At 48.3% G+C, this 25,775-nt stretch overlaps 1 protein-coding gene across 1 annotated transcript; it reads left to right on the top strand.

Annotated features, from left to right (window-relative positions):
• The first annotated feature begins 6,064 nt into the window (after positions 1-6,064).
• Positions 6,065-6,978, top strand: LOC130297900 (DNA damage-regulated autophagy modulator protein 1-like). Its single transcript, XM_056550748.1, has 2 exons — positions 6,065-6,216; positions 6,303-6,978. The coding sequence occupies exons 1-2, from the start codon at positions 6,092-6,094 to the stop codon at positions 6,901-6,903; spliced, it is 726 nt and encodes a 241-aa protein (XP_056406723.1). The 5' UTR covers positions 6,065-6,091; the 3' UTR covers positions 6,904-6,978.
• Positions 6,979-25,775: the final 18,797 nt, after the last annotated feature.

Here is a 25,775-nt window from a genome sequence, read left to right as displayed (position 1 = left end):
TCCTCCTGCACTTCTCCCTACTCCTCCTCCAGCCAGGCCAGCCAGGGAATATGTACCAGGAGAAGGAATTCATCCCAGTATGGACGTTCCTTTATTCTCTTCTCACCAACCTGTCATGTTTTGGGGTATGCCATGTTCAGCTGCAAGCCAGCCGCCCCTTGTTGCTCCACCTAGCCAGCCTCCACTGGTTGCTCCGCCCAGCCAGCTACCAATAGCTGCTCCATCCAGTCAGCCACCATTGGTTGCTTCCCCCAGCACCAGTCCTGCTCCTGTGGCTACTCCAAGTCCTGCTACACCTTCTCTACCTGACTTCAGAGAATCTCCCAGTCCAACCGAAGATGTTGCTCCTGTGTCCAGCCTTCAAGCTGGTCCCTCGGGGACTGAAGTTTCCGCAGAATCTCTATGTGAAGAGACTCCTGCCAGCCCGGGGGTGATGTTGCGAGAGTCTCAAAGGACTACTCAGGGTGAACTACCCTTAAGGTATTAAGACTAACTTTTAAGCAGTACGTGCACACATAGTACCTCAAATAGCTCACTCAAATGTACTTATCTCAGTCTTCTTCAATACACAAAGTAAAATAAAAATATGTCTCACACTCAAGAAACACTTTAGGAATTGTAGCCTATTGAAATTCTATTCCTGCCACTGTTAGGTACACTAATCTCTCTTTTCTTTATTACGTGTATGAAATGCTCTACCTGGCCAGTAGATGCTTTTGAGTGCTAAAATTAAACACATATTTCTAAAGGTAACCTAGGTAAGGGTATACTGTTGTGTTCTAGAGGTAAGAAGCGTGTAGCCAATAGACCCTGGTGGCTAAACTTATTGGTAGATAGCCTCAGGCAAGCCAATATAACTTTTGTGTACTAACAGGTGACTCATCGTGGCAAAACAAAAGAAAATGTGGTGAGTTTTCAAAAATGTCTAGACAGCTTGAGACTAAATGTATAGAGAGCTCTGTATAAAAATCCAGGGAGCTTGAGACTAAATGTTAGACAGCTTCATCCAATGTCTAGTGAGCTCAACGTCTAGTTAGCCTCATAAATGTATAGAAAGAGCTATAAAAATGTCTAAGGAGCTAGAGACTAAATGTTAGATAGCTTCATAATTGTTTAGTAAGAATACTAGGCAAATTAAAAGAAAATGTTGTCAGGATGTATAGACTCTTTAATAATTCTGTCCTTGTCCTAGTCCCTCTGCCTTAGGGGACAGGCGTAGGGGTCTACTTGTTTTAAGTAAGGGGGTTTGTGGTGTCCTGGCACGTATTTCATACTGTCCCTTGTTTGGGGGGGCCCCAAAGTCACAGTCCCTGTCAGGGTCCGCTTCCCTAGTTATACCCTAGTCACCCCTTAGTAAGTTAACTCCATAAGGACACATGACGTACTGGAACGTCATGTGTCCGCTCCCAATCTATAATAGCGGGTCGGGCCGTGGCTAATAGCGCACGGCATTGATCGCGGTGCCGCGCGCTATTAATCCTTTAGACTCGGCGTTCAAAGTTGAACGCCGCGTCTAAAGTGAAAGTGAAAGTATGCCGGTTAGCTCAGTGGGCTGTTCAGGATAGCCACGGCGAAATTGCGGCATCCCGAACAGCTTACAGGACAGCAGGAGGCTCCCTACCTGCCTCCTCGCTGTCCGATCGCCGAATGACTGCTCAGTGCCCGAGATCCAGGCATGAGCAGTCAAGCGGCAGAATCATCGATCACTGGTTTCCTATGAGAAACCAGTGATCAATGTAATAGATCGGTGTGTGCAGTGTTATAGGTCCCTATGGGAGCTATAACACTGCAAAAAAAAAGTGGGAAAAAAAAGTGAATAAAGATCATTTAACCCCTTCCCTATTAAAAGTTTGAATCACCCCCCTTTTCCCATGAAAAAAAAAACACTGTGTAAATAAAAATAAACATATGTGGTATCGCCGCGTGCGGAAATATCTGAATTATAAAAATATATCGTTAATTAAACCGCATGGTCAATGGTGTACGTGCAAAAAAATTCCAAAATCCAAAATAGTGAATTTTTGGTCACTTTTTATATCATGAAAAAATTAATAAAAAGTGATCAATAAGTCCTATCAATGCAAAAATAGGGGTCAGAAGATGATAATTTTAAACGCATTAATTTTCCTGCATGTACCATATTTATCGGCGTATAACACGCACTTTTAAAACTTACATTTAAGGCAACAAGTCTTCCTGCGTGTTATACGCCGATAAGTCTTCTGGTCCCTGATTTAAAGCGGCCGCAGCAGCGTCTGCTTGTTATGTATTAACAGCACGACCGTGGCTACTTTAAATCAGTGACCAGCGGTGTCTCCTCCCCGCACTGTCACTTGTTTTCTCCCGCACTATCCACAGGTACTGGTGTGGTGGATAGTGCGGGAGATGCTGATTAAAATGAGCCCTACCTTGTCCGGATCTGCGCTACCTTTTAATTAGCGTCTCCCGCACTATCCACCAGTTCCTGTGGATAGTGCAGGAGAAAACAAGTGAGTTTTACTTTTCATTTTCCCTCCCTCCCCCTCCCTCATCATTCCCCCTTTCCCTGCTTTTTATAGTTTTGTTTATTTTCCTTACCTGTCTGCGCTTCGGCAGGTCAGGTCAGGCGGAGGGTCTTGCGTGGTCAGTGAAGCAGATGAGTTACGTCCTCTGCCGACTTCTCTGTGCGGCATCACTTTATTTCCTGTAGTCGCCGCCGAAAAGTGACCTCCGTGATGCCGTGCAGAGGAGCCGGGAGAGGACGTAACTCATCTGCTTCACTGACCCCGCAAGACAGCCGAAGCGCAGACAAGTAAGGAAAGGGGAAGAGTGGTCTTCAACCTGCGGACCTCCAGATGTTGCAAAACTACAACTCCCAGCATGCCCGGACAGCAGTTGGCTGTCCGGGCATGCTGGGAGTTGTAGTTTTGCAACATCTGGAGGTCCGCAGGTTGAAGACCACTGAATGCCATAGGAGGAACATGATGGGGGAATAATGAGACGGGGAAATGATGAGGGGGGGATGAGACAGGGGGAAATGATGAGAGGGAAGAATGATGGGGGATTAGACAGGGGGAAATGATGGGGGGATGAGGGGGGATGAGACAGGGGGAAATGATGAGAGGGAAGAATGATGGGGGATTAGACAGGGGGAAATGATGGGGGGATGAGGGGGGATGAGACAGGGGGAAATGATGAGGGGGGATGATGGGGGATGAGACAGGGGGAAATGATGGGGGGATGATGGGGGATGAGACAGGGGGAAATGATGAGGGGAGATGATGGGGGGATGAGACAGGGGGAAATGATGAGGGGGGATGGGGGGATGAGGCAGGGGGAAATGATGGGGGGGGGATGAGACAGGGGGAAATGATGGGGGGGATGAGACAGGGGGATGAGACAGGGGGAAATGATGAGAGGGGGGATGATGGGGGGAAGAGGGGGGAAATGATGAGGGGGGGGATAAGACACGGGGAAATGATGAGGGGGGGATAAGACAGGGGGAAATGATGAGGGGGGGATGAGACAGGGGGAAATGATGAGACAGGGTGGGGGATGATGAGGGGGAATGATGAGACATGGGGAGATGATGAGACATGGGGGGTGGCGATGAGAGGGGTAAATGTGGCACAGGAACTGATAAAAGGGAAGGAATGATGTGGCACTGGAGGGGACGGGACCAAACTGAGGTGCAGAAGAAAACGAAGTTGGGGAGATGATGTGGCATTTAGTCCAAGTCATTTATTTTACATTTTATTTTTTTTACTTAAATTTCCCTGTTAAAATGGGGGTGCGTGTTATACACCGATAAATACGGTAGTTATGACTTTTTCCAGAAGTACGACAAAATCAAAGCTATATAAGTAGGGTATTATTTTAATCGTATGGACCTACAGAATAAAGATAAGGTGTCATTTTTACCAAAAAATGTACTACGTAGAAACGGAAGCCACCAAAAGTTACAAAACAGCGGGTTTTTTTTCAATTTTGTCTCACAATGATTTTTTTTTCCATTTCGCTGTAGATTTTTGGGCAAAATGACTGACGTAATTAAAAAGAAGAATAGGTGGCGCAAAAAATAAGCCATCATATGGATTTTTAGGTGCAAAATTGAAAGAGTTATTATTTTTTTAAAGGCAAGGAGGAAAAAATGAAATTGCAAAAACTGAAAAACCCTCGGTCCTTAAATAAAATAATTTTTTCAATGTGTTTTTTTTAATGAATTTTCAGGGTTAGTAGTGGAAGCTGGTCTTATTGACTGAATCCATTACTAAGCCAGGGCTTAGCGCTAGCCCCAAAAACAGCTAGCGCTAACCCCCAATTATTACCCCGGTACCCACCGCCACAGGGGTGCCGGGAAGAGCCGTAGGCGGTAACAGGCTGGTGTTATTTAGGCTGGGGAGGGCCAGTAACAATGGTCCCCGCCCACTCTGGTAACATCAGGCTGTTGCTGTTTGGATGGTATTGTGCTGAGAATGAAAATACGGGGAACCCTATACGTTTTTTTTTTGTTTTTATTTAAATAGTTGTAGTTCTGTAACATCTGTCCCTTTTGAAAATTGCTTCTCTACTTTGAAGCCCTCTAATTTAAAAAAAAGCAAAAATATGTCCATTTTATGATGCCAACATAAAGTGAACATATTGTACTTGTGAAGAAAAATAAAATTTATTGTGAATATCAATTTTCCTTACAAGTAGAGAGCTTCAAAGTTAGAAAAATGCAAAATTTTCAACATTTTCATTAAATTTGGGGATTTTTCACCAAAAAAGGATGCAAGTAACGCCGAAAATTTACCACCAAAATAAAATAGAATATGTCACGAAAAAACAATCTCAGAATCAGAATATTCGGTAAAAGTGTTTTCGCGTTATTAATTCGTAAAGTGACGGTGGTCAGAATTGCGAAAAAGGGCCCAGTCCTTAAGGAGAAAAAGGGTTGCGTCCTTAAGGGGTTAAGAAACACCTTATTTTCTGTGCGCCAATACAAAATTCTCTAATAGTGCCCCTCCCGAGACTAGACTCCGGATCCGCCCCTGGTTGTGGTTAAACTTTACTTTCCTGGAAAAGTTTCTGAGTTGCCCATAGCAACCAATCAGATTGCTTCCTTCATTTTTCAGAGGCCTTTTCAAAAATGAAAGAAGCAATCTGATTGGTTGCTATGGGCAACAGCACAACTCTTCATCTGCACTGGTTTTGCTGAATCTCCCCCATAGAGGAAGATTTATCAAAACCCAAAACCTGTCCAGAGGAAAAGTTTCTGAGTTGCCCATAGCAACCAATCAGATCGCTTCTTTAATTTTTCATAGGCTTTTTCAAGAATAAAAGAAGCAATCTGATTGGTTGCTATGGGCATCTCAGCAGCTTTTCCACTGGTCAGGTTTTGATAAATCTCTCTCTATGGGGGAGATTCATCAAAACCTGTGTAGAGGAAAAGTTATGCAGTTGCCCATAGCAACCAATCAGATTGCTTCTTTCATTTTTTAAAAGACCTCTGAAAAATGAAGGAAGCAATCTGATTGGTTGCTTTGGGCAACTCAGAAACTTTTCCAGAAATGGAGGATGCTAACTTTTTGTATCTTATATGGAATTATTCCTATATTCATACATTTTGGAATCATCGATCTTATTGAAAAAAGGTATAACATTAAGATCGAACGAGACCCTTAGATGCTTATCCTTGGAGATGTCGGGGAGTCTATATATAAGAAAAGTTTATTTAGACTATTTCCTTATGCAAAGTTGCTGTCCGGGCATGCTGGGAGTTGTGGTTTTGCAGCGGTTGGGGGTTCACAGCTTAGAGACCACTGCTATAGAGGGTGCAAATGTATCCGAGCCCTGGAACTCAAATAATGTGAAATATGAGATGATCAAAATGGAGCCCCTGCACTAATTACTTGGGTTCTGGGGTCTGTAAGGTCCATAGTAGAAACATCAGGTTATGTAGCAAATACTAAATCATGGCAGCTCTAAGAAACAAGCAGTCATCGTGACATCAGACATGTGATGTCATAGACAGCTGGAGTCCTGACATTCCACTGACAGCCGCCCGAGCCTTCATTCTGTAGATTGTTACAGTGCAATTAGCAACTTCTATTTCTTCTTCTTGACTGAGATGGAGCTAAAAGGTTTGGGGTTCGTCCCCCTTCTGTTGGCGTTTTGGTGTGTGGCCTGGCTTGCCACCAGCTACATCGTGACGGTCGTCCTCGGCCATGCCGCCTCGCCACTGATGCACATCAGGTAAGATAAACAAGCACAAGATTCTTATTTCATGGGTTGCGAGTGAGGAAATATCCATAATAACATTGGTTTCTTTTCCTTCACAGTGACGTGGGAAATTTCTTTCCCGAAAACATATTATTGAGAATTGGATTCATAGGGACGTCCATTGGCACTTTGGTACTAACCTTTCTTATTTATAAGTATATGGTTATGCATACTGAAGAGTTCAGGGGTCATCAGGTCCTGATCCAGAGGATCCTGCTGGCCATTGTGTGGGCCTCCTGTTTTGGTACAGCTGTCATGCATGTATTGTCCCCCGAAGAATATCCCAGGATACACTTTGTCAGCACGATAATTTCCATTACATGTGAAGCCTTATACTACCTTGGGCAGTCCATCCAGATGTATAAATTACCAGGAGCAAACAAAGTCATCCACCATAGTAGATGCACCTGCTGTGGCCTGACTTTTACCTGCGCAATTTTCTACTTTGGATATAAAACATTACAGGAATTATTCTATGATGATGAAGACTGGGACGAGATCCGTGAAATCACCACCATAATCATCGAGTGGGTGATGCTTCTACTGATCCTGATAAACACCGTGACCTATTATTCCACCATGCAGAGGTTAATGTTAACCGTCTCCAGGAACAGCTGCAAACTCTCTCTTAGAGTAAGAATTGATGACTTCGGGGTGTAGACCACCACGTGGGCCATCAAGTGGACTTCTGGGAGAGATACTGCACAGGACACGGGAAAACCATAAAAAAATAATATGAGCTGGTGATATTACCTATACAAAAAAAATAAAAAACATTAAAAAAAAATATTGGTGTGTGATGTGTAATACCTACCGTATATACTCGAGTATAAGCCAAGTTTTTCAGCACCATTTTTCTTGCTGAAAACGCCCCCCTCGGCTTATACTCGAGTGATCTCTCCGCCTGTCAATTCCTTTTCAGTGGTCTTCAACCTGCAGACCGCCAGATGTTGTAAAACTACAACTCCCAGCATGCCCAGACAGCCATCAGCTGTCTGGGCATGCTGGGTGTTGTAGTTTTGAAACCTCTGGAGGTCCGCAGGTTGAAGACCACTTCGGCCTTCGTCATCATCCAGGCCCCCCCCCCCTCTTTTGTTTTGTACTCACCCCCCCCACAGTTAGAGCTGGTCCGGGCCATCTATGCTGCAGGGACCATCCGGTGGGGAGGGATACTCGTTCCGGGCTGTCCATTTTCACCGGAGGGCCCTCTTCATGCGCAACGTCCCTGTGCGTCGTCGTCAAGGCAACATCACTAGGACCAGCTCACCCTAACTTCCTGCCAAGGGGAGGTGAGTACAAAACAAAAAGGCCACAGTGGTCTTCAACCTGCGGACCTCCAGAGGTTTCAAAACTACAACTCCCAGCATGCCCGGACAGCCGATAGCTGTCTGGGCATGCTGGGAGTTGTGGTTCTGCAACATCTGGAGGTCCGCAGGTTGAAGACCACTGATGAAGGGATTGACAGGCGGTGATGATGAAAGGGAGGGGGATGATGATTAAGGGGGGGATGATGATGAAGGCCGCAGTGGTCTTCAACCTGCGGACCTCCAGAGGTTTCAAAACTACAACTCCCAGCATACCCAGACAGCCGATGGCTGTCCGGGCATGCTGGGGGTCGTAGTTTTGCAACATCTAGAGGTCCGCAGGTTGAAAACCACTGATGAAGGGATTGACAGGCGGTGATGATGAAGGGGGGGGGGGATGATGACGGGGGTCTGGATGATTACATGGGGGGACGAGATATTTCCCACCCTAGGCTTATAGTCGAGTCAATAACATATATATATATATATATATATATATATATATATATATATATATATATATATATATATATATATATATATTTATTTTTATTTTTTTTTGGGGGGGGGGGGGAATTAGGGGCCTCGGCTTATATTCGGGTCGGCTTATACTCGAGTATATACGGTAGTTAGAAAACCAGAATCATTATAACCTCCCTCTGCATTACCCTGTTTATTATTTTCCAAGCAAGCACTTTGTTCTAATTCGTCCACTCTCTGGCGTGCTCCTTGTATAAGGGGTTTGGGATACACTTTTTGTTTAAAACGATCCTCCAGGTTATCTAGTTGTTGCTGGCATTTGTGTGTGGAAGAACAATTCCTCCGGATTCTTTTCATTTGACCGAATGGAATGTTCTTCTTCCATTGTTTCCGATGGCAACTGTTAAAGTCGAGGTAGTTCCTTAAAATAGGTGGCAGTATGCAAACAGCCATCCTGAATATAGATATTTAAATCCAGGAACTCAAATTTTTTGGGGGGACTGATGCAGCTCTGCCTTTGGCAATCTCTGGCTCTGCCATAGCGCTTTTTTTGAAGGGGCGTGTCGGCTGCCGCTTCGTCTGGTGGTCAACACGCGCTATCTGGCCAGCGAGCCAGGGCCCCATACAGGAGATCGCGGGGGGCCCCCAGCGGTCGGACCCCTCCCCCGCAATCTGAAACTTGTCCCCTACCCTTGGGATAGGGGATGTTTTTCAGCACTGGACTACTCCTTTAATTGCCTCCAAAATGACGTTCCTCTGATGTATTTTTTTTCGGTCTTTATGTACCTTAGGTAGAAAATAAAAATAAGGTACATTTAGGTTGGGGTTAAATATATATCATGTTTTTCCCTCTTAACTCCTTGGGGACGGAGCCCATTATAACCCTAAGGACGGGAGCATTTTTTGCAATTCTGATCACTGTCACTTTAAGTATTAATAACTCTGGGATGTTTTTACTTTTCATTCTGATTCCGAGATTGTTTTTTCGTGACATATTCTACTTCATGTTAGTGGTAAATTTTTGTCGATTCTTGAGTCATTTCTTGGTGAAAAATTTCAAAATTCAATGAAAAAATTTAAAATTTTGCATTTTTCTAACTTTGAAGCTCTCTGCTTGTAAGGAAATCAGACATTCCAAATAAATTATATATTGATTTACAAATACAATATGTCTACTATATATTTGCATCATAAAGTTGACATGTTTTTACTTTTGGAAAACATCAGAGGAATTAAAAGTTCAGAAGCAATTTTCCAATTTTTCAAAAAATTTTCAAAATCGGAATTTTTCAGGGGCCAGTTCAGTTTTGAAGTGGATTTGAAGGGCCTTCATATTAGAAATACCCCATAAATTACACCATTATAAAAACTGCACCCCTCAAAGTATTCAAAATGACATTCAGTAAGTTTGTTAACCCTTTAGGTGTTTCTCAGGAATAGCAGCAAAGTGAAGGAGGAAATTCAAAATATTCATTTTTTACACTCGCATGTTCTTGTAGACCCAGTTTTTGACATTTTACAAGGGGTAATAGGAGAAAAAGCCACACAAAATTTGTAACCCAATTTCTCTCGAGTATGGAAGTACCTCAAATGTGTATGGCAAGTGTTCAGCGGGCGCAGTAGAGGGCTCAGAAGGGAAGGAGCGACAATGGGATTTTGGAGAGTGAATTTTGCTGAAATGGTTTTTGGGGGCATGTCACATTTAGGAAGCCCCTATGGTGCCAGAACAGCAAAAAAAACACATGGCATACTATTTTGGAAACTACACCCCTCAAGGAACGTAACAAGGGGTCCGGTGAGCCTTAACACCCCACAGGTGTTTGACGACTTTTCGTTAAATTCGGATGTGTAAATGAAAAAAACATTTTTTCACTAAAGTGCAGTTTTTTCTCCCAAATTTACCATTTCTACAAAGGGTAATGGGAGAAAAATCCCCCCAAAATTTGTAACACATTTTCTCCCGAGTACGGAGATACCCAATATGTGGCCCTAAACTGTTGCCTTGAAATACGACAGGGCTCTGAAGTGAGAGAGCGCCATGCGCATTTGAGGCCTGAATAAGGAATTTGCAGTAGGGGTGGACCCGGTTACAAGGATGGGACTTGTCTCCACCAAAACCCTACAGCAGTGTTTACCAAACAGGGGGCCTCCAGCTGTTGCAAGACTCCAAGCCTGTCAGGACAGTCTATGTCCAGCAACACTGGGAGTTGTGGTTTTGCAACAGCTGGAGGCGCTGTTTAGGAAACACTGCCGTATGAGACGTTTTTCATTTTTATTGGGGGGGGGGGGTGACGTGTAAGGGGGTGTATGTGTAGTGTTTTACTTTTTATTATTTGTTAGTGTAGTGTTTTTAGGGTACATTCATTTCCTTGAAGGAAACCCACTGTAAACCCGCCCGTGTAAATGTACCCTGTACAAACCAAACCTTCAGCTGTGGCAAAATGACAACTCCCAGAATGCACTGACAGACCGTACATGCTGGGAGTTGTAGTTTTACAACAGCTGTAGGCACACTGGTGGGGAACCACTGAGTTAGAAAACAGACTCTAGCTCAGTGATTCCAACCCATGTGCCTCCAGCTGTTGCAAGACTACAACTCCCAGCATGTATGGTCTGTCAGTGCATTCTGGGAGTTGTAGTTTTTCAACAGATGGAGGCACATGGGTTGGAATCACTGAGTTGGGAAACAGACTCTAGCTCAGTGTTTCCCAACCAGTGTGCCTACAGCTGTTGCAAAACTACAATTCCCAGCATGGCCAGACAGTCAGGGATGCTGGGCATGTAGTTCTGCAATATCTGTCCCTTCAGATGTTGCAGAACTACAACTCCCAGCATGCCTGGACAGTCTGGGCATGCTAGGAGTTGTAGTTATGCAACAACTGGGGAAGAACAGTTTGGAGACCGCTAAGTAGTGGCCTCCAAACTGTAGCCCTCCAGATGTTGCAAAACTACAACTCCAAGCATGCCCAGACTGTCCAGGCATGCTGGGAGTTGTAGTTTTGCAACATCTGGAAGGCTACAGTTTGGAGACCACCATATAGTGGTCTCCAAACTGTGCCACTTCAGATGTTGCAAAACTACAACTCCCAGCATGCCCAGACAGTCAGTGCATGCTGAAAGTTGTAGTTTTGCAACGTCTGGAGGACCATAGTTTAGAGACCACTACACAATGGTCTCCAAACTGTGACCCTCCAGATGTTGCAAAACTACAACTCCCAGCATGCCCAGACAGCCTTTGGCTGTCTGGGCATGCTGGGAGTTGTAGTTTTGCAGTTTTTAGAAGGTCACAGTAAAGATCATTTATCGCGATCTTCACTGCAGCCTTCTCCGCCGCACTTTCCGGCCGCTGCTCTTCCTGCTGCAGCCGCTGCTCCGTGGATGCCGCCGATGCCGCCTACGAAGGTCCAGGTAAGCCGGAACATGCTCCCCCCTCTCCGCCCGTGTTCTCCCGCTCTGTACCGACTTCCGATCAGTGGCCAGAGCGGGGGAAATGAACTCTAACCCCCCGCCCCCCTCCTGCCATTGGTGGTCAGCCTGACCAACCAATGGCAGGGGATAGGAGGGGGTGGCAACACTGCCACCTCGCTCCTATCCTTTAGGCTGGTCGGAGCTGTCTCTGACAGCTCCGATCAGTCTTATTTTCCGGGAGATCGGGTCACCAGTGACCCGATTTGCCCAGATCGCGGCAAATCACAGGTCTGTATTGACCTGCGATTTGCTGCGATCGCCGATATGGGGGGGTCTCAGGACCATCCTAGGCATAGCCACGGGATGCCTGCTGATAGATATCAGCAGTCATCCCGGTCCGATCACTGCCGCTCGCCGTCCTTAAGTGACGGGACGCGAGGGCGTATGCATACGCCCTTCATCCCCAACGAGTTAAAGGGGTACTATTAACATTTGACCGCTAAGCGGTCACTAAGACCCTATATTTCCCACCCAATATAAAACTTAACGTTTATTGAGCCAAGATTAAAATAACCTCACACATATTGATCCATAATCCATTGATTGGCATGACACTGCATGCTATCTTAATTGAATTGAAAAGATAGATTGTGGCTGCAGTCCACAATCTATAGTGTGAGACAATTAAAAATCTAACACATTGCCCGCCCGCCCGACGTTTTGCCACAAGCTGTGGCTTTATCAAGGGCTAAGAGGCTAAGGGCGTGTCGGCTGCCGCTTCGTCTGGTGGTCAACATGCGCTATCTGGCCAGCGAGCCAGGGCCCCGTACAGGAGATTGCGGGGGCCCCCAGCGGTCGGACCCCCCGCAATCTGAATCTTATCCCCTATCCTTGGGATAGGGGATGCTTTTCACCACTGGACTACTCCTTTAATGGCCTCCAAAATGAAGTTCCTCTGATGTATGGGCATCAAGGGATCTTCCACTAAAAAAGATGACACAGCTTCCACTCCTCTGTCATGTGGTATATTACTATATAATGAAGAAACATCTAGTGTTGCCCACATATAGTCCTCTTCCCGTATGATATCTCTCAATAGGGTTAATAAACGCCCTTTATCTCTGAGGTTTGCTGGTAAAGACACCGCACATTTCTGTAACTGATGGTCTATATATTCAGATAAACATCAGGCAACTATCGGACAACAAGGGGATTTTTTTTTTGGTCTTTATGTACCTTAGGTAGAAAATAAAAATAAGGTACATTTGGGTTGGGGTTAAATATATATCATGTTTTTCCCTCTTAAAGGGGTACTCCGCACCTAGACATCTTATCCCCTCTCCAGAGGACCCCCGTGATCTCGGTTGCAGCACCCTGCTGTCAGCAAACTTGCTCTGTGTGTAATGACGGGTGATACAGGGGCCAGAACATCGGCATAGCCATTGACTGTCCTGGCATGCTGGGAGTTTTGCAACAGCTGGAGACACCCAATTTGGGAAGCACTGCCGTAGGGTAATTTGTTGGTGGATGCAAATCCCTAATTTAGGTCTCAAATGCCCATGGTGCTCTTTCACTTTGGAGCCCTCTCATATTTCAAGGGAACAGTTATGGGTTACACATTTTTTTTCTCTTCTTTTACCCCTTAAGAAAAGGTAAATTTGGGGTCTACACCAGCATGTTAGTGTAAACAAATTTAATATTTTACACTAACATGCTGGTGTTGCCCCATACTTTTAATTTTCCCAAGAGGTAAAAGGAAAAAAAATTGTATATTTTGACGCAAAGTGCTCTGCAGGCGCATAACATGGCTCAGAAGGGAGAGTGCACCATATACATTTGAGGCCTAAAGTCACAGCAGTTCGGACATAAACATAAAAAAACACCCACATGTGACCCCATTTTGAAAACTACATCCCTCACGTAAAGTAACAAGGGGTATAGTGAGCCTTAACATCCCACAGGTGTTTGACAAATTGGAGGTGAAAATAAAAAAAATTAAACATTTTTTTACTAAGATGCTGGTGTTACCCCAATTTTATCATTTTCCCCAAGGGGTAATAGGAGAAAAAGCCCCACAAAATTTGTAACCCCATTTCTTCTGAGTCAGAAAATACCCCACATGTGGATGTAAAGTGCTCTGCGGGTGAACTACAGGGCTGAGAAGAGAAGGAGCGCGCGCCATTGGGCTTTTGGAGAGAGAATCTGGCTGAAATTGAAGGTCATGTGAGTTTAGGCCTCCATGGTGCCAGAACAGTGACCCCCCCCCCCCCCCCCCCACATCTGACCCCATTTTGGAAACTACACCCCTAATAAGAGGTGCAGTGAGCATTTACACCTCACAGGTGTCTGATAGATTTTTTTATTTGTACAGCCCACTGTTCCAAAGATCTGTCAAGTGCCAGTGGGGTTTAACCCCTTAAGGAACCAGCCCATTTTCACCTTAAGGACCCAGCCATTTTTTGCACATCTGACCACTGTAACTTTAAGGCTAGGTTCACACTACGGAATCTCTGGGCAGAATTTCTGCTGGAGATTTAGCCGGCAGCACTAAGACCGCACAGACTGCATTGCCGTCACCATAGATGGCAATGCATTTCTGGGTGGATCTTTAGGGAGATCTGCTCAGAAATGCATTGGCATCTATGGGGACGACAATGCAGTCTGCGGGGTCCTAGTGCTGCACGTAACAAGGGGTCCAGTTAGCCTTAACACTAGAGATGAGCGAATCGAAGTTGACAAACCCGAATTCGTTACGAATTTTATGAAAAATTCGATTTGCAACGAATACGAATATCGCCGCAGTTCTATCGCACAAATCGCTTCATTAAACTCCACTTTACAGCGTTCCAGGCTATTGGAGACCTAAGATGGCGGATCCACATGTGAGTACATGGGGCAGGGGATTATGGGAGGGCGGGAAACAGCGGCGGGAATGAAGGTAGGCGGGCTGACCCTGAACCACATGTGAGATGCAGCCTATCAGTGTTTACTGACCCCTGTGATGTCACAGCCCCTATATAATCGGCGGCCATCTTGCCTCTCTTCATTTCGTCTATGCACTCAGATGGAGAGGACGGGACTATGTGTGTGAATAGCTCATACCACAGCGTTACACTGCAACTGCTAGTCACATCAGCATTAGGGAAAGGCAGGAGTGCAGAGTGCTGTGCTGTTACACTGAGAAGGATCATTGATTGCTAAGCCTCCTATTCACGTTATAGAGCATTGCAGCAGAGAGGGGCAGATAGCTGTCAGCTGCCTCATACAGATCTCCAAGCTGCCTGAACTTTATCAACCATCTTATCTCCTCATTTTTCAGCTCTATTGATTTTTTTTTTCTCCACAAATCTTCTGCTGCTCAGAATTGTGTGACAGAGTGCAATTTAGGGTTTAATCCATGGATTTTTTTTTTTTTGTGGTGCTGCCCAGTTGGGTCCTGCTGCTGTTCAGAAATAAGTTGTCACGATGCCGGCTGGCAGGTAGTGGATCCTCTGTGCCAGAGAGGGATTGGCGTGGACCGTGCTAGTGGACCGGTTCTAAGCCACTACTGGTTTTCACCAGAGCCCGCCGCAAAGCGGGATGGTCTTGCTGCGGCGGTAGTGACCAGGTCGTATCCACTAGCAACGGCTCACCTCTCTGGCTGCTGAAGATAGGCGCGGTACAAGGGAGTAGGCAAAAGCAAGGTCGGACGTAGCAGAAGGTCGGGGCAGGCAGCAAGGATCGTAGTCAGGGGCAACAGCAGAAGGTCTGGAAACACAGGCAAGGAACACACAAGGAACGCTTTCACTGGCACTAAGGCAACAAGATCCGGCAAGGGAGTGCAGGGGAAGTGAGGTGATATAGGGAAGTGCACAGGTGAACACACTAATTGGGACCACTGCGCCAATCAGCGGCGCAGTGGCCCTTTAAATCGCAGAGACCCGGCGCGCGCGCGCCCTAGGGAGCGGGGCCGCGCGCGCCGGGACAGAACAGACGGAGAGCGAGTCAGGTAGGGGAGCCGGGGTGCGCATCGCGAGCGGGCGCTACCCGCATCGCGGATCGCATCCCGGCTGGCAGCGGAATCGCAGCGCCCCGGGTCAGAGGACGTGACCAGAGCGCTGCCGCGGGGAGAGTGAAGCGAGCGCTCCGGGGAGGAGCGGGGACCCGGAGCGCTCGGCGTAACAGTACCCCCCCCCTTGGGTCTCCCCCTCTTCTTAGAGCCTGAGAACCTGAGGAGCAGACTTTTGTCTAGGATGTTGTCCTCAGGTTCCCAGGATCTCTCTTCAGGACCACAACCCTCCCAGTCCACTAAAAAAAAATTTTTCCCTCTGACCTTTTTGGCAGCTAAAATTTCTTTGACCGAGAAGATGTCCGAGGAGCCGGAAACAGGAGTGGGAGGAACAGATTTGGGAGAAAAACGGTTGAGGATGAGTGGTTTGAGAAGAGAGACGTGAAAGGCATTAGGGATACGAAGAGAGGGAGGAAGAAGAAGTTTATAAGAGACAGGATTAATTTGACACAAAATTTTGAAAGGACCAAGATAGCGTGGTCCCAACTTGTAGCTAGGGACACGGAAGCGGACATATTTAGCGGAGAGCCATACCTTGTCTCCAGGGGAAAAAACGGGGGGAGCTCTTCTTTTCTTATCCGCGAACTTCTTCATGCGTGATGAAGCCTGTAAGAGAGAATTTTGGGTCTCTCTCCATATGATGGAAAGGTCACGAGAAATTTCATCCACAGCGGGCAGACCAGAGGGCAAGGGAGTAGGGAGGGGGGGAAGAGGGTGACGGCCGTACACCACGAAAAATGGGGATTTGGAGGAAGACTCAGAGACCCTGAAGTTATACGAGAATTCGGCCCATGGGAGGAGATCTGCCCAGTCATCCTGGCGGGAGGAAACAAAATGTCGCAAATAATCACCCAAGATCTGGTTAATCCTTTCTACTTGTCCATTGGACTGGGGATGATATGCAGAAGAAAAATTTAATTTAATCTTGAGTTGTTTACAGAGAGCCCTCCAGAATTTAGACACGAATTGGACGCCTCTATCCGAGACAATCTGCGTAGGCAACCCGTGAAGACGAAAAATGTGTACAAAAAATTGTTTAGCCAACTGAGGCGCTGAAGGAAGACCAGGAAGAGGGATGAAATGTGCCATTTTGGAGAATCGATCAACGACCACCCAAATAACAGTGTTGCCACGGGAAGGGGGTAAATCAGTAATAAAATCCATACCAATCAGAGACCAAGGCTGTTCGGGGACAGGCAGAGGATGAAGAAAACCAGCGGGCTTCTGGCGAGGAGTCTTATCCCGGGCACAGATAGTGCAGGCTCGCACAAAGTCCACAACATCCGTCTCCAGAGTCAGCCACCAATAGAAGCGGGAGATGAGTTGCACAGATTTCTTGATACCCGCATGACCTGCGAGATGGGAGGAGTGACCCCATTTGAGGATTCCGAGGCGTTGGCGAGGAGAAACAAAGGTCTTTCCTGGAGGAGTCTGCCTGATGGAGGCAGGAGAAGTGGAGATCAGGCAGTCAGGTGGAATGATGTGTTGCGGAGAGAGTTCAACTTCTGAGGCATCCGAGGAACGAGAGAGAGCATCGGCCCTAATGTTCTTATCGGCAGGACGAAAGTGAATCTCAAAATTAAATCGGGCAAAGAACAGAGACCACCGGGCCTGGCGAGGATTCAGCCGTTGGGCAGACTGGAGGTAGGAGAGGTTCTTGTGGTCGGTGTAGATAATAACAGGAGAACTTGATCCCTCCAGCAGATGCCTCCATTCCTCAAGTGCTAATTTAATGGCTAGAAGCTCTCGATCCCCGATGGAGTAGTTCCTCTCCGCTGGAGAGAAGGTCCTAGAGAAAAAACCACAAGTGACAGCATGCCCGGAAGAGTTTTTTTGTAGAAGAACAGCTCCAGCTCCCACTGAGGAGGCATCAACCTCCAATAGGAAGGGTTTGGAAGGGTCAGGTCTGGAGAGGACGGGAGCCGAAGAAAAGGCAGACTTGAGTCGTTTAAAGGCGTCTTCTGCTTGAGGAGGCCAGGACTTGGGATCAGCATTTTTTTTGGTTAAAGCCACGATAGGAGCCACAATGGTAGAAAAATGTGGAATAAATTGCCTGTAATAATTGGCGAACCCCAAAAAGCGTTGGATAGCACGGAGTCCGGAGGGGCGTGGCCAATCTAAGACGGCAGAGAGTTTGTCTGGATCCATCTGTAGTCCCTGGCCAGAGACCAAATATCCTAGAAAAGGAAGAGATTGGCATTCAAACAGACATTTCTCAATTTTGGCATAGAGTTGGTTGTCACGAAGTCTCTGAAGAACCATACGGACATGCTGGCGGTGTTCTTCTAGATTGGCAGAAAAAATTAGGATATCGTCCAGATATACAACAACACAGGAGTATAACAGATCACGAAAAATTTCATTGACAAAGTCTTGGAAGACGGCAGGGGCGTTGCACAGTCCAAAGGGCATGACCAGATACTCAAAGTGTCCATCTCTGGTGTTAAATGCCGTTTTCCACTCGTCCCCCTCTCTGATGCGGATGAGGTTATAGGCGCCTCTTAAGTCCAATTTAGTGAAGATGTGGGCACCTTGGAGGCGATCAAAGAGTTCAGAGATGAGGGGTAAGGGGTAGCGGTTCTTAACCGTGATTTTATTAAGACCGCGGTAGTCAATGCAAGGACGTAGGGAGCCATCTTTTTTGGACACAAAGAAAAATCCGGCTCCGGCAGGAGAGGAGGATTTACGGATAAAGCCCTTTTTTAGATTCTCCTGGACGTATTCGGACATGGCAAGAGTCTCTGGGGCAGAGAGAGGATAAATTCTGCCCCGGGGTGGAGTAGTGCCCGGGAGGAGGTCGATAGGGCAATCATAAGGCCTGTGAGGAGGTAGAGTCTCAGCTTGTTTTTTGCAGAAGACATCCGCGAAGTCCATATAGGCCTTAGGGAGACCGGTTACTGGAGGAACCACAGAGTTACGGCAAGGGTTACTGGGAACCGGTTTTAGACAGTTCTTGGAACAAGAGGACCCCCAACTCTTGATCTCCTCAGTGGACCAATCCAGGGTAGGGGAATGAAGTTGAAGCCAGGGAAGTCCAAGGAGAATTTCCGAGGTGCAATTGGGGAGGACCAAAAGTTCAATCCTCTCATGATGAGATCCGATGCTCATAAGAAGGGGCTCCGTGCGGAAACGTATGGTACAGTCCAATCTTTCATTATTTACACAATTGATGTAGAGGGGTCTGGCGAGACTGGTCACCGGGATGTTGAACTTGTTGACGAGAGAGGCCAAAATAAAATTTCCTGCAGATCCAGAGTCCAAGAAGGCCACTGTAGAGAAGGAGAAGGCAGAGGCAGACATCCGCACAGGCACAGTAAGACGTGGAGAAGCAGAGTAGACATCAAGGACTGTCTCACCTTTGTGCGGAGTCAGCGTACGTCTTTCCAGGCGGGGAGGACGGATAGGACAATCTCTCAGGAAGTGTTCGGTACTAGCACAGTACAGGCAGAGGTTCTCCATACGGCGTCGTGTCCTCTCTTGAGGTGTCAGGCGAGACCGGTCGACCTGCATAGCCTCCACGGCGGGAGGCACAGGAACAGATTGCAGGGGACCAGAGGAGAGAGGAGCCGAGGAGAAGAAACGCCTCGTGCGAACAGAGTCCATATCTTGGCGGAGTTCCTGACGCCTTTCGGAAAAACGCATGTCAATGCGAGTGGCTAGGTGAATAAGTTCATGTAGATTAGCAGGAATTTCTCGTGCGGCCAGAACATCTTTAATGTTGCTGGATAGGCCTTTTTTGAAGGTCGCGCAGAGGGCCTCATTATTCCAGGACAATTCTGAAGCAAGAGTACGGAATTGTACGGCATACTCGCCAACGGAAGAATTACCCTGGACCAGGTTCAACAGGGCAGTCTCAGCAGAAGAGGCTCGGGCAGGTTCCTCAAAGACACTTCGGATTTCCGAGAAGAAGGAGTGTACAGAGGCAGTGACGGGGTCATTGCGGTCCCAGAGCGGTGTGGCCCATGACAGGGCTTTTCCGGACAGAAGGCTGACTACGAAAGCCACCTTAGACCTTTCAGTGGGAAACAGGTCCGACATCATCTCCAGATGCAGGGAACATTGGGAAAGAAAGCCACGGCAAAACTTAGAGTCCCCATCAAATTTATCCGGCAAGGATAAGCGTATCCCAGGAGCGGCCACTCGCTGCGGAGGAGGTGCAGGAGCTGGCGGAGGAGATGACTGCTGAAGCTGTGGTAGTAACTGTTGTAGCATAACGGTCAGTTGAGACAGCTGTTGGCCTTGTTGCGCTATCTGTTGTGACTGCTGGGCGACCACCGTGGTGAGGTCAGCGACAACTGGCAGAGGAACTTCAGCGGGATCCATGGCCGGATCTACTGTCACGATGCCGGCTGGCAGGTAGTGGATCCTCTGTGCCAGAGAGGGATTGGCGTGGACCGTGCTAGTGGACCGGTTCTAAGCCACTACTGGTTTTCACCAGAGCCCGCCGCAAAGCGGGATGGTCTTGCTGCGGCGGTAGTGACCAGGTCGTATCCACTAGCAACGGCTCACCTCTCTGGCTGCTGAAGATAGGCGCGGTACAAGGGAGTAGGCAAAAGCAAGGTCGGACGTAGCAGAAGGTCGGGGCAGGCAGCAAGGATCGTAGTCAGGGGCAACAGCAGAAGGTCTGGAAACACAGGCAAGGAACACACAAGGAACGCTTTCACTGGCACTAAGGCAACAAGATCCGGCAAGGGAGTGCAGGGGAAGTGAGGTGATATAGGGAAGTGCACAGGTGAACACACTAATTGGGACCACTGCGCCAATCAGCGGCGCAGTGGCCCTTTAAATCGCAGAGACCCGGCGCGCGCGCGCCCTAGGGAGCGGGGCCGCGCGCGCCGGGACAGAACAGACGGAGAGCGAGTCAGGTAGGGGAGCCGGGGTGCGCATCGCGAGCGGGCGCTACCCGCATCGCGGATCGCATCCCGGCTGGCAGCGGAATCGCAGCGCCCCGGGTCAGAGGACGTGACCGGAGCGCTGCCGCGGGGAGAGTGAAGCGAGCGCTCCGGGGAGGAGCGGGGACCCGGAGCGCTCGGCGTAACATAAGTCATATTAGTGTGGACTTTGGTGCCTTTTTACCATTTTTCACCTGTTACTCTGTCTCTGTGCTAAATTCAGGGTTATACCACACGTTATACACCTGCCGGTGTATTAAAGACATTTTTTTTTCCCTGAGTACAAATACGCTTAACAGTGACCTTATCATTGCAAAGGGCCTAAATACAAGCAAATAGCGTATCATATACTACCTTTTTTTCTGTCTCTGTGCTAAATTCAGTGTTATACCCCACGTTATATACCTGCCGGTGTATTAAAGAAAAAAAACGTTTTTCCTGAGTACAAATACGCTTTTTCAGTGGCCTTATCATTGCAAAGGGCCTACATACAAGAAAATAGCGTACCATATACCACCTTTTTTTCTGTCTCTGTGCTAAATTCAGTGTTATACCACACGTGTCACGATGCCGGCTGGCAGGTAGTGGATCCTCTGTGCCAGAGAGGGATTGGCGTGGACCGTGCTAGTGGACCGGTTCTAAGCCACTACTGGTTTTCACCAGAGCCCGCCGCAAAGCGGGATGGTCTTGCTGCGGCGGTAGTGACCAGGTCGTATCCACTAGCAACGGCTCACCTCTCTGGCTGCTGAAGATAGGCGCGGTACAAGGGAGTAGACAGAAGCAAGGTCGGACGTAGCAGAAGGTCGGGGCAGGCAGCAAGGATCGTAGTCAGGGGCAACGGCAGGAGGTCTGGAAGCACAGGCAAGGAACACACAAGGAAACGCTTTCACTGGCACTAAGGCAACAAGATCCGGCAAGGGAGTGCAGGGGAAGTGAGGTGATATAGGGAAGTGCACAGGTGAACACACTAATTGGAACCACTGCGCCAATCAGCGGCGCAGTGGCCCTTTAAATCGCAGAGACCCGGCGCGCGCGCGCCCTAGGGAGCGGGGCCGCGCGCGCCGGGACAGAACAGACGGAGAGCGAGTCAGGTAGGGGAGCCGGGGTGCGCATCGCGAGCGGGCGCTACCCGCATCGCGAATCGCATCCCGGCTGGCAGCGGAATCGCAGCGCCCCGGGTCAGAGGACGTGACCGGAGCGCTGCCGCGGGGAGAGTGAAGCGAGCGCTCCGGGGAGGAGCGGGGACCCGGAGCGCTCGGCGTAACAACACGTTATATACCTGCCGGTGTATTAAAGAAAAAAAAAGTTTTTCCTGCGTACAAATACACTTAACAGTGCGCTCATCATTGCAAAGGGCCTACATACAACCAAGTAGTGTACTATTTAGTACCTGTATTTCTGTCTCGGTGCTAAATTCAGTGCTATTCCACACATTAGTATACACTGGCTGGTGTATACAACAAAAAAAGAGTTTTTTTCTGCATATAAATACACTTAACAGTGCGCTCATCATTGCAAAGGGCATACATAGAACCAAGGAGTGTACTATTTAGTAACTGTTATTCTGTCTAGGGCCTATATACTTTGAAAGGACAGCCGTAATCGCCTGCTGCTGTTCTATACCCTCATAAACGCACTAAGTATGTCAGGCAGAGAACTGCCAGGACGTGCACAGAGAAGGGGCAGAGGCCTACATACGTCAGGCAGAGTTGGCAGCAGACTTGGGGCGAGCGGCAGCAGGAGTCGCAGCAATAGGCCTGAGCTCCCGTTAACACCCAGCGGTCGTGTCGTCGACCCATCTCTCCTCGTCAATTGGTTTGCACACTCATCCCCATCATCACAAGCGACATCTGACAACCCCAGTCAAGAGTCGGTGGGTTCCTCAGACACAACCCTCAGTTGGCATGGCCCGGGAGCAGTCCCCATAATCCCATTGCCTTTGTCCTATGCTGTTCCCTCTCCCAAAGAAGTATCTCATGCTTTGGGTTCAGCTCCACTATTTAGTGAGGACGATGTAATAGAGGACAGTCAGCATCTAATGGGCAGCCAAGAATGTGAGGAGACATGCGTCCCTTGCTCCGCAATGCGGCCAAGTAGTGATGAGGAGAGTGACGTGGGAGGCGATGTTTCAATTGTTCAGGGTCCTGAGGCAGACACTGTTGTGGAACACGAGGAGGACATCAGTGACGTGCACACATCTTTTGATGATGATGATGATGATGATGATGATGATGAAGCCGATCGCAATTGTGAGCCGGGTGCAGAAGCCGGGCTTCATCATCATCAGGAGAAGAGATTTGCTCTTTGTCTATGAGGCAGCAAGGCGGTAGAACGGTTGGCAATCAGCGTGGTGGTGGCAGTAGTGAAAATTCAGGAGCCAAACGTGCCAGGGGGAGACCACCTGCTTCGCGGCAAGCTACCATTCAGGGAGGTAGTGGAACAGGGGTTCCTGGAGACGGCGCCAATAGCAGTGAAATAGTGCGAACTGCGGGTGGGAAAATCAGCTACTCTGCGGTGTGGTTGTTCTTCATAAAGAATCCGGAGGACCATAGCGTAGTCACATGCAAAATCTGTGGGCAGAAAGTGAAGCGTGGCCAGGGTCCCAATCTCGGCACCACGGCCCTGCATCAACACATGATTCGCCACCATAAAGCGGCCTGGGATAACCGTGGCTCCGAGGTACTGGTCCAGCCTGCTGCATCACCTAGTGGCCATCCGCTCCCTCCGTCATCCAGCCAAGGCTCCACCACCTCAGCCGAAGGGAGCATTGTGTCAAACCCTCCTTCTTGCACTCCTGCTTCCTCCGCTCGTAGTCAGCCATTCCTCCAACAATCGATCGGCGAAGCCATGTCCAAGAGACAACAGTATGCGCCCACTCATCCAAGTTGAATGTGCTCCTGAAGTTGCTGGTGTTGAAGTCCCTCCCTTTCCAACTGGTGGACTCTGCAGCTTTCAGGGAATTGATGGCTTGTGCCGAGCCGAGGTGGAGAGTCCCAAGCCCTCATTTCTTTGCGAAGAAGGCAGTACCAGCCCTGCATAAGTTTGTACGAGAAGGTGGGCCAGTTCTTGAGCCTTTCGGTGTGTTCAAAAGTGCACGGCAGCGCCGACGTGTGGAGCTGTAACTACGGGCAGGGACAATACATGTCTTTTACGGCCCACTGGGTAAATGTTGTTCCTGCACAGCCACAACAGGAACTTGGACAGGTCACTCCGCTTCCTCCTCCACTCTCTGGCTGCCAGGCAGTTGGTCCTTTTACAGTGTGCACCTCCTCCACCTCCTCCCCGTGTCCTCGGCCTCCACTGCACGTCCAAATCTCGGTGGCCCTTCATCATACCACGTGTGTAGGGCACAGCGGTGTCAAGCCGTCCTTCACATGGTTTGCCTTGGTGAATGGAGTCACACAGGGGAGGAACTGCTAAAGTTCATTAGGGAAGAAATCCGAGTATGGCTTACTCCACGAAATCTGGAAATGGGAACCATGGTGACCGACAATGGGAAGAACATTGTGGCCGCGCTGCGACAAGGAAGTGTGAACCATTCGCCCTGCATGGCACACGTGTTGAATTTGGTTGTCAAGAAGTTCATCGAGTCTTCATCCCATTTGCAAGACGTCCTGACAATGGCAAGGAAACTGTGCATGCACTTCAGCCACTCGTACACCGCCAAGCACACTTTGCTTGAGCTGCAGCGTCAGAACGGTATCCCACAACATAGTCTCATTTGTGACGTTGCCACACTTTGGAATTCCACTCTCCATATGTTGGACAGACTATATGAACAAGAAAAGCCATCACAGATTTTTTGATGATACAAGCAGATAGGACTACTCCCCTGTGTAACTTCAATGTGAACGAGTGGCAGCTCATACGTGACACCTGCCGTTTGCTGAGGCCTTTTGAGGAAGCCACATTTTTGTTAGTCGCTCGAATTACGCCATGAATGACGTAATTCCACTCCTACATTTACTCCAAAAAATTATTGAAAACATGGCTGGTCATGGCAATGGAGACGTTGCACCTACATCAGAAGGCTACATGAGTCCTGTGGGGGATGAACTGGAGGAGGATGATGAGGGGCAGAGCGGAGCACAGTTTACGGTGGATGAGATGGCCAGTGTTTCTGGTCATTGGACAGAAGAGGAGGAGCAGGAGCAGCCAGAGGAGCTGGAGGGTTATTACGAGGGAGGCGAGACAGAGGACCCAGACACACCGTGGCAGTATGCAGTGGAGATGGAGGCAGGTAGTCACAGCGAGTCACTGTAACAAATGGCACGATGCATGCTGAGTTGCTTGCGTAGTGACCCCCGAATTGTCACAATTCGTCAGCGCGATGACGTCCACATGGTCCATCCACTCGCAGGTCTGACTCGGGGGGCCCTCTGCGCTCACATTCCACTGGCACGGTTGCTGGGGAGGGGAGGGGTGGCAGGAGCAGTACCGGCTCAATCAGCAGCAGCCTGAGTCTACAGTCGCTGATGAGTAGCTTCCTTCAGCCACATAGGGGGACATGTATCATTGCATTTAGACCATTTTTCACGTCTACAAATTTTGCGCAATTGCGCTTTTTTTGCATAGAGCTGCGTTTTTTTTGGTGGACAGTTTTCTAAAGTTGTCACCAGTTTGGTCTACCGTACACCACCTAATCCAGTGGACTGGTATTTATCAATTGCGCAAAAAAAAAGTAGATGGTTTTTTTTTGCGCAATTGCGCTTTTTTGCAAGAAAAGTAGTCTAAACCTAAGAGTGCTAGCAAGGACTCGTAGAAAATGGCAGACGGTGGAAGATGCAGGTGGAGGATGCAGGAGCCGTCTCTCAGCACTGCAGTACTACAACTACTCCCATCATGGGACAGAATCTGTCCCATAATGGGAGTAGTTGTAGTACCGGAGCGCTGAGAGACGCACATCCCCTGTCTGCGGGACTCTATTGTGACTGTTAGGACTACTACTCCCATCATGGACAGACTCTGTCCATGATGGGAGTTGTAGTCCTGGAGCTGAAGGACAGATCACAGCAGGACATTCTCCAGAGACCCGCTGCGATCTGCATTTATTAACTTAAAAAGCCAGCGGTACATGCGGCTCCACTGCGCTGCCGCCGGCTCCCTTATGCAGATGTCACGATTCATAATCCCCGCCTCCGGGAGAGGGGAGCTCTGATTGGTGGAAAGCTATTCAGCACTATTAGCCAATCAGAGCTCCTATCTTCTGGCGGGGATTATGAATTGTGACAGGTCTATACAGGGGAGCGAGTGGAGCCGCTTCTACAGTATATAATTGTTATGTGTACTGTACCCCCCCCCAGACTAATAGTGACCCCTTCTATAGTGAGCGCTGGGACCGCTGTATGATTGACAGGTCCCCAGCGCAAGTGTCCGGCCCCACTGACCTTTATATGTTAT

The sequence above is a fragment of the Hyla sarda genome (assembly GCF_029499605.1).
Source record: "Hyla sarda isolate aHylSar1 chromosome 1 unlocalized genomic scaffold, aHylSar1.hap1 SUPER_1_unloc_1, whole genome shotgun sequence".
Lineage (NCBI taxonomy): Eukaryota > Metazoa > Chordata > Amphibia > Anura > Hylidae > Hyla > Hyla sarda.
The sequence above is the reverse complement of the archived record's forward strand: the minus strand, read 5'-3'. Positions and strand labels throughout refer to the sequence as shown.

What these genes read in the sequence shown, in the direction of transcription:
- LOC130297900 (XM_056550748.1), top strand. Translation starts at nt 6,092, where the DNA reads ATGGAGCTAAAAGGTTTGGGGTTCGTCCCCCTTCTGTTGGCGTTTTGG. An exon ending in TCGCCACTGATGCACATCAG is followed by an intron (nt 6,217 to 6,302) that starts GTAAGATAAACA and finishes TTTCCTTCACAG; the next exon opens with TGACGTGGGAAATTTCTTTC.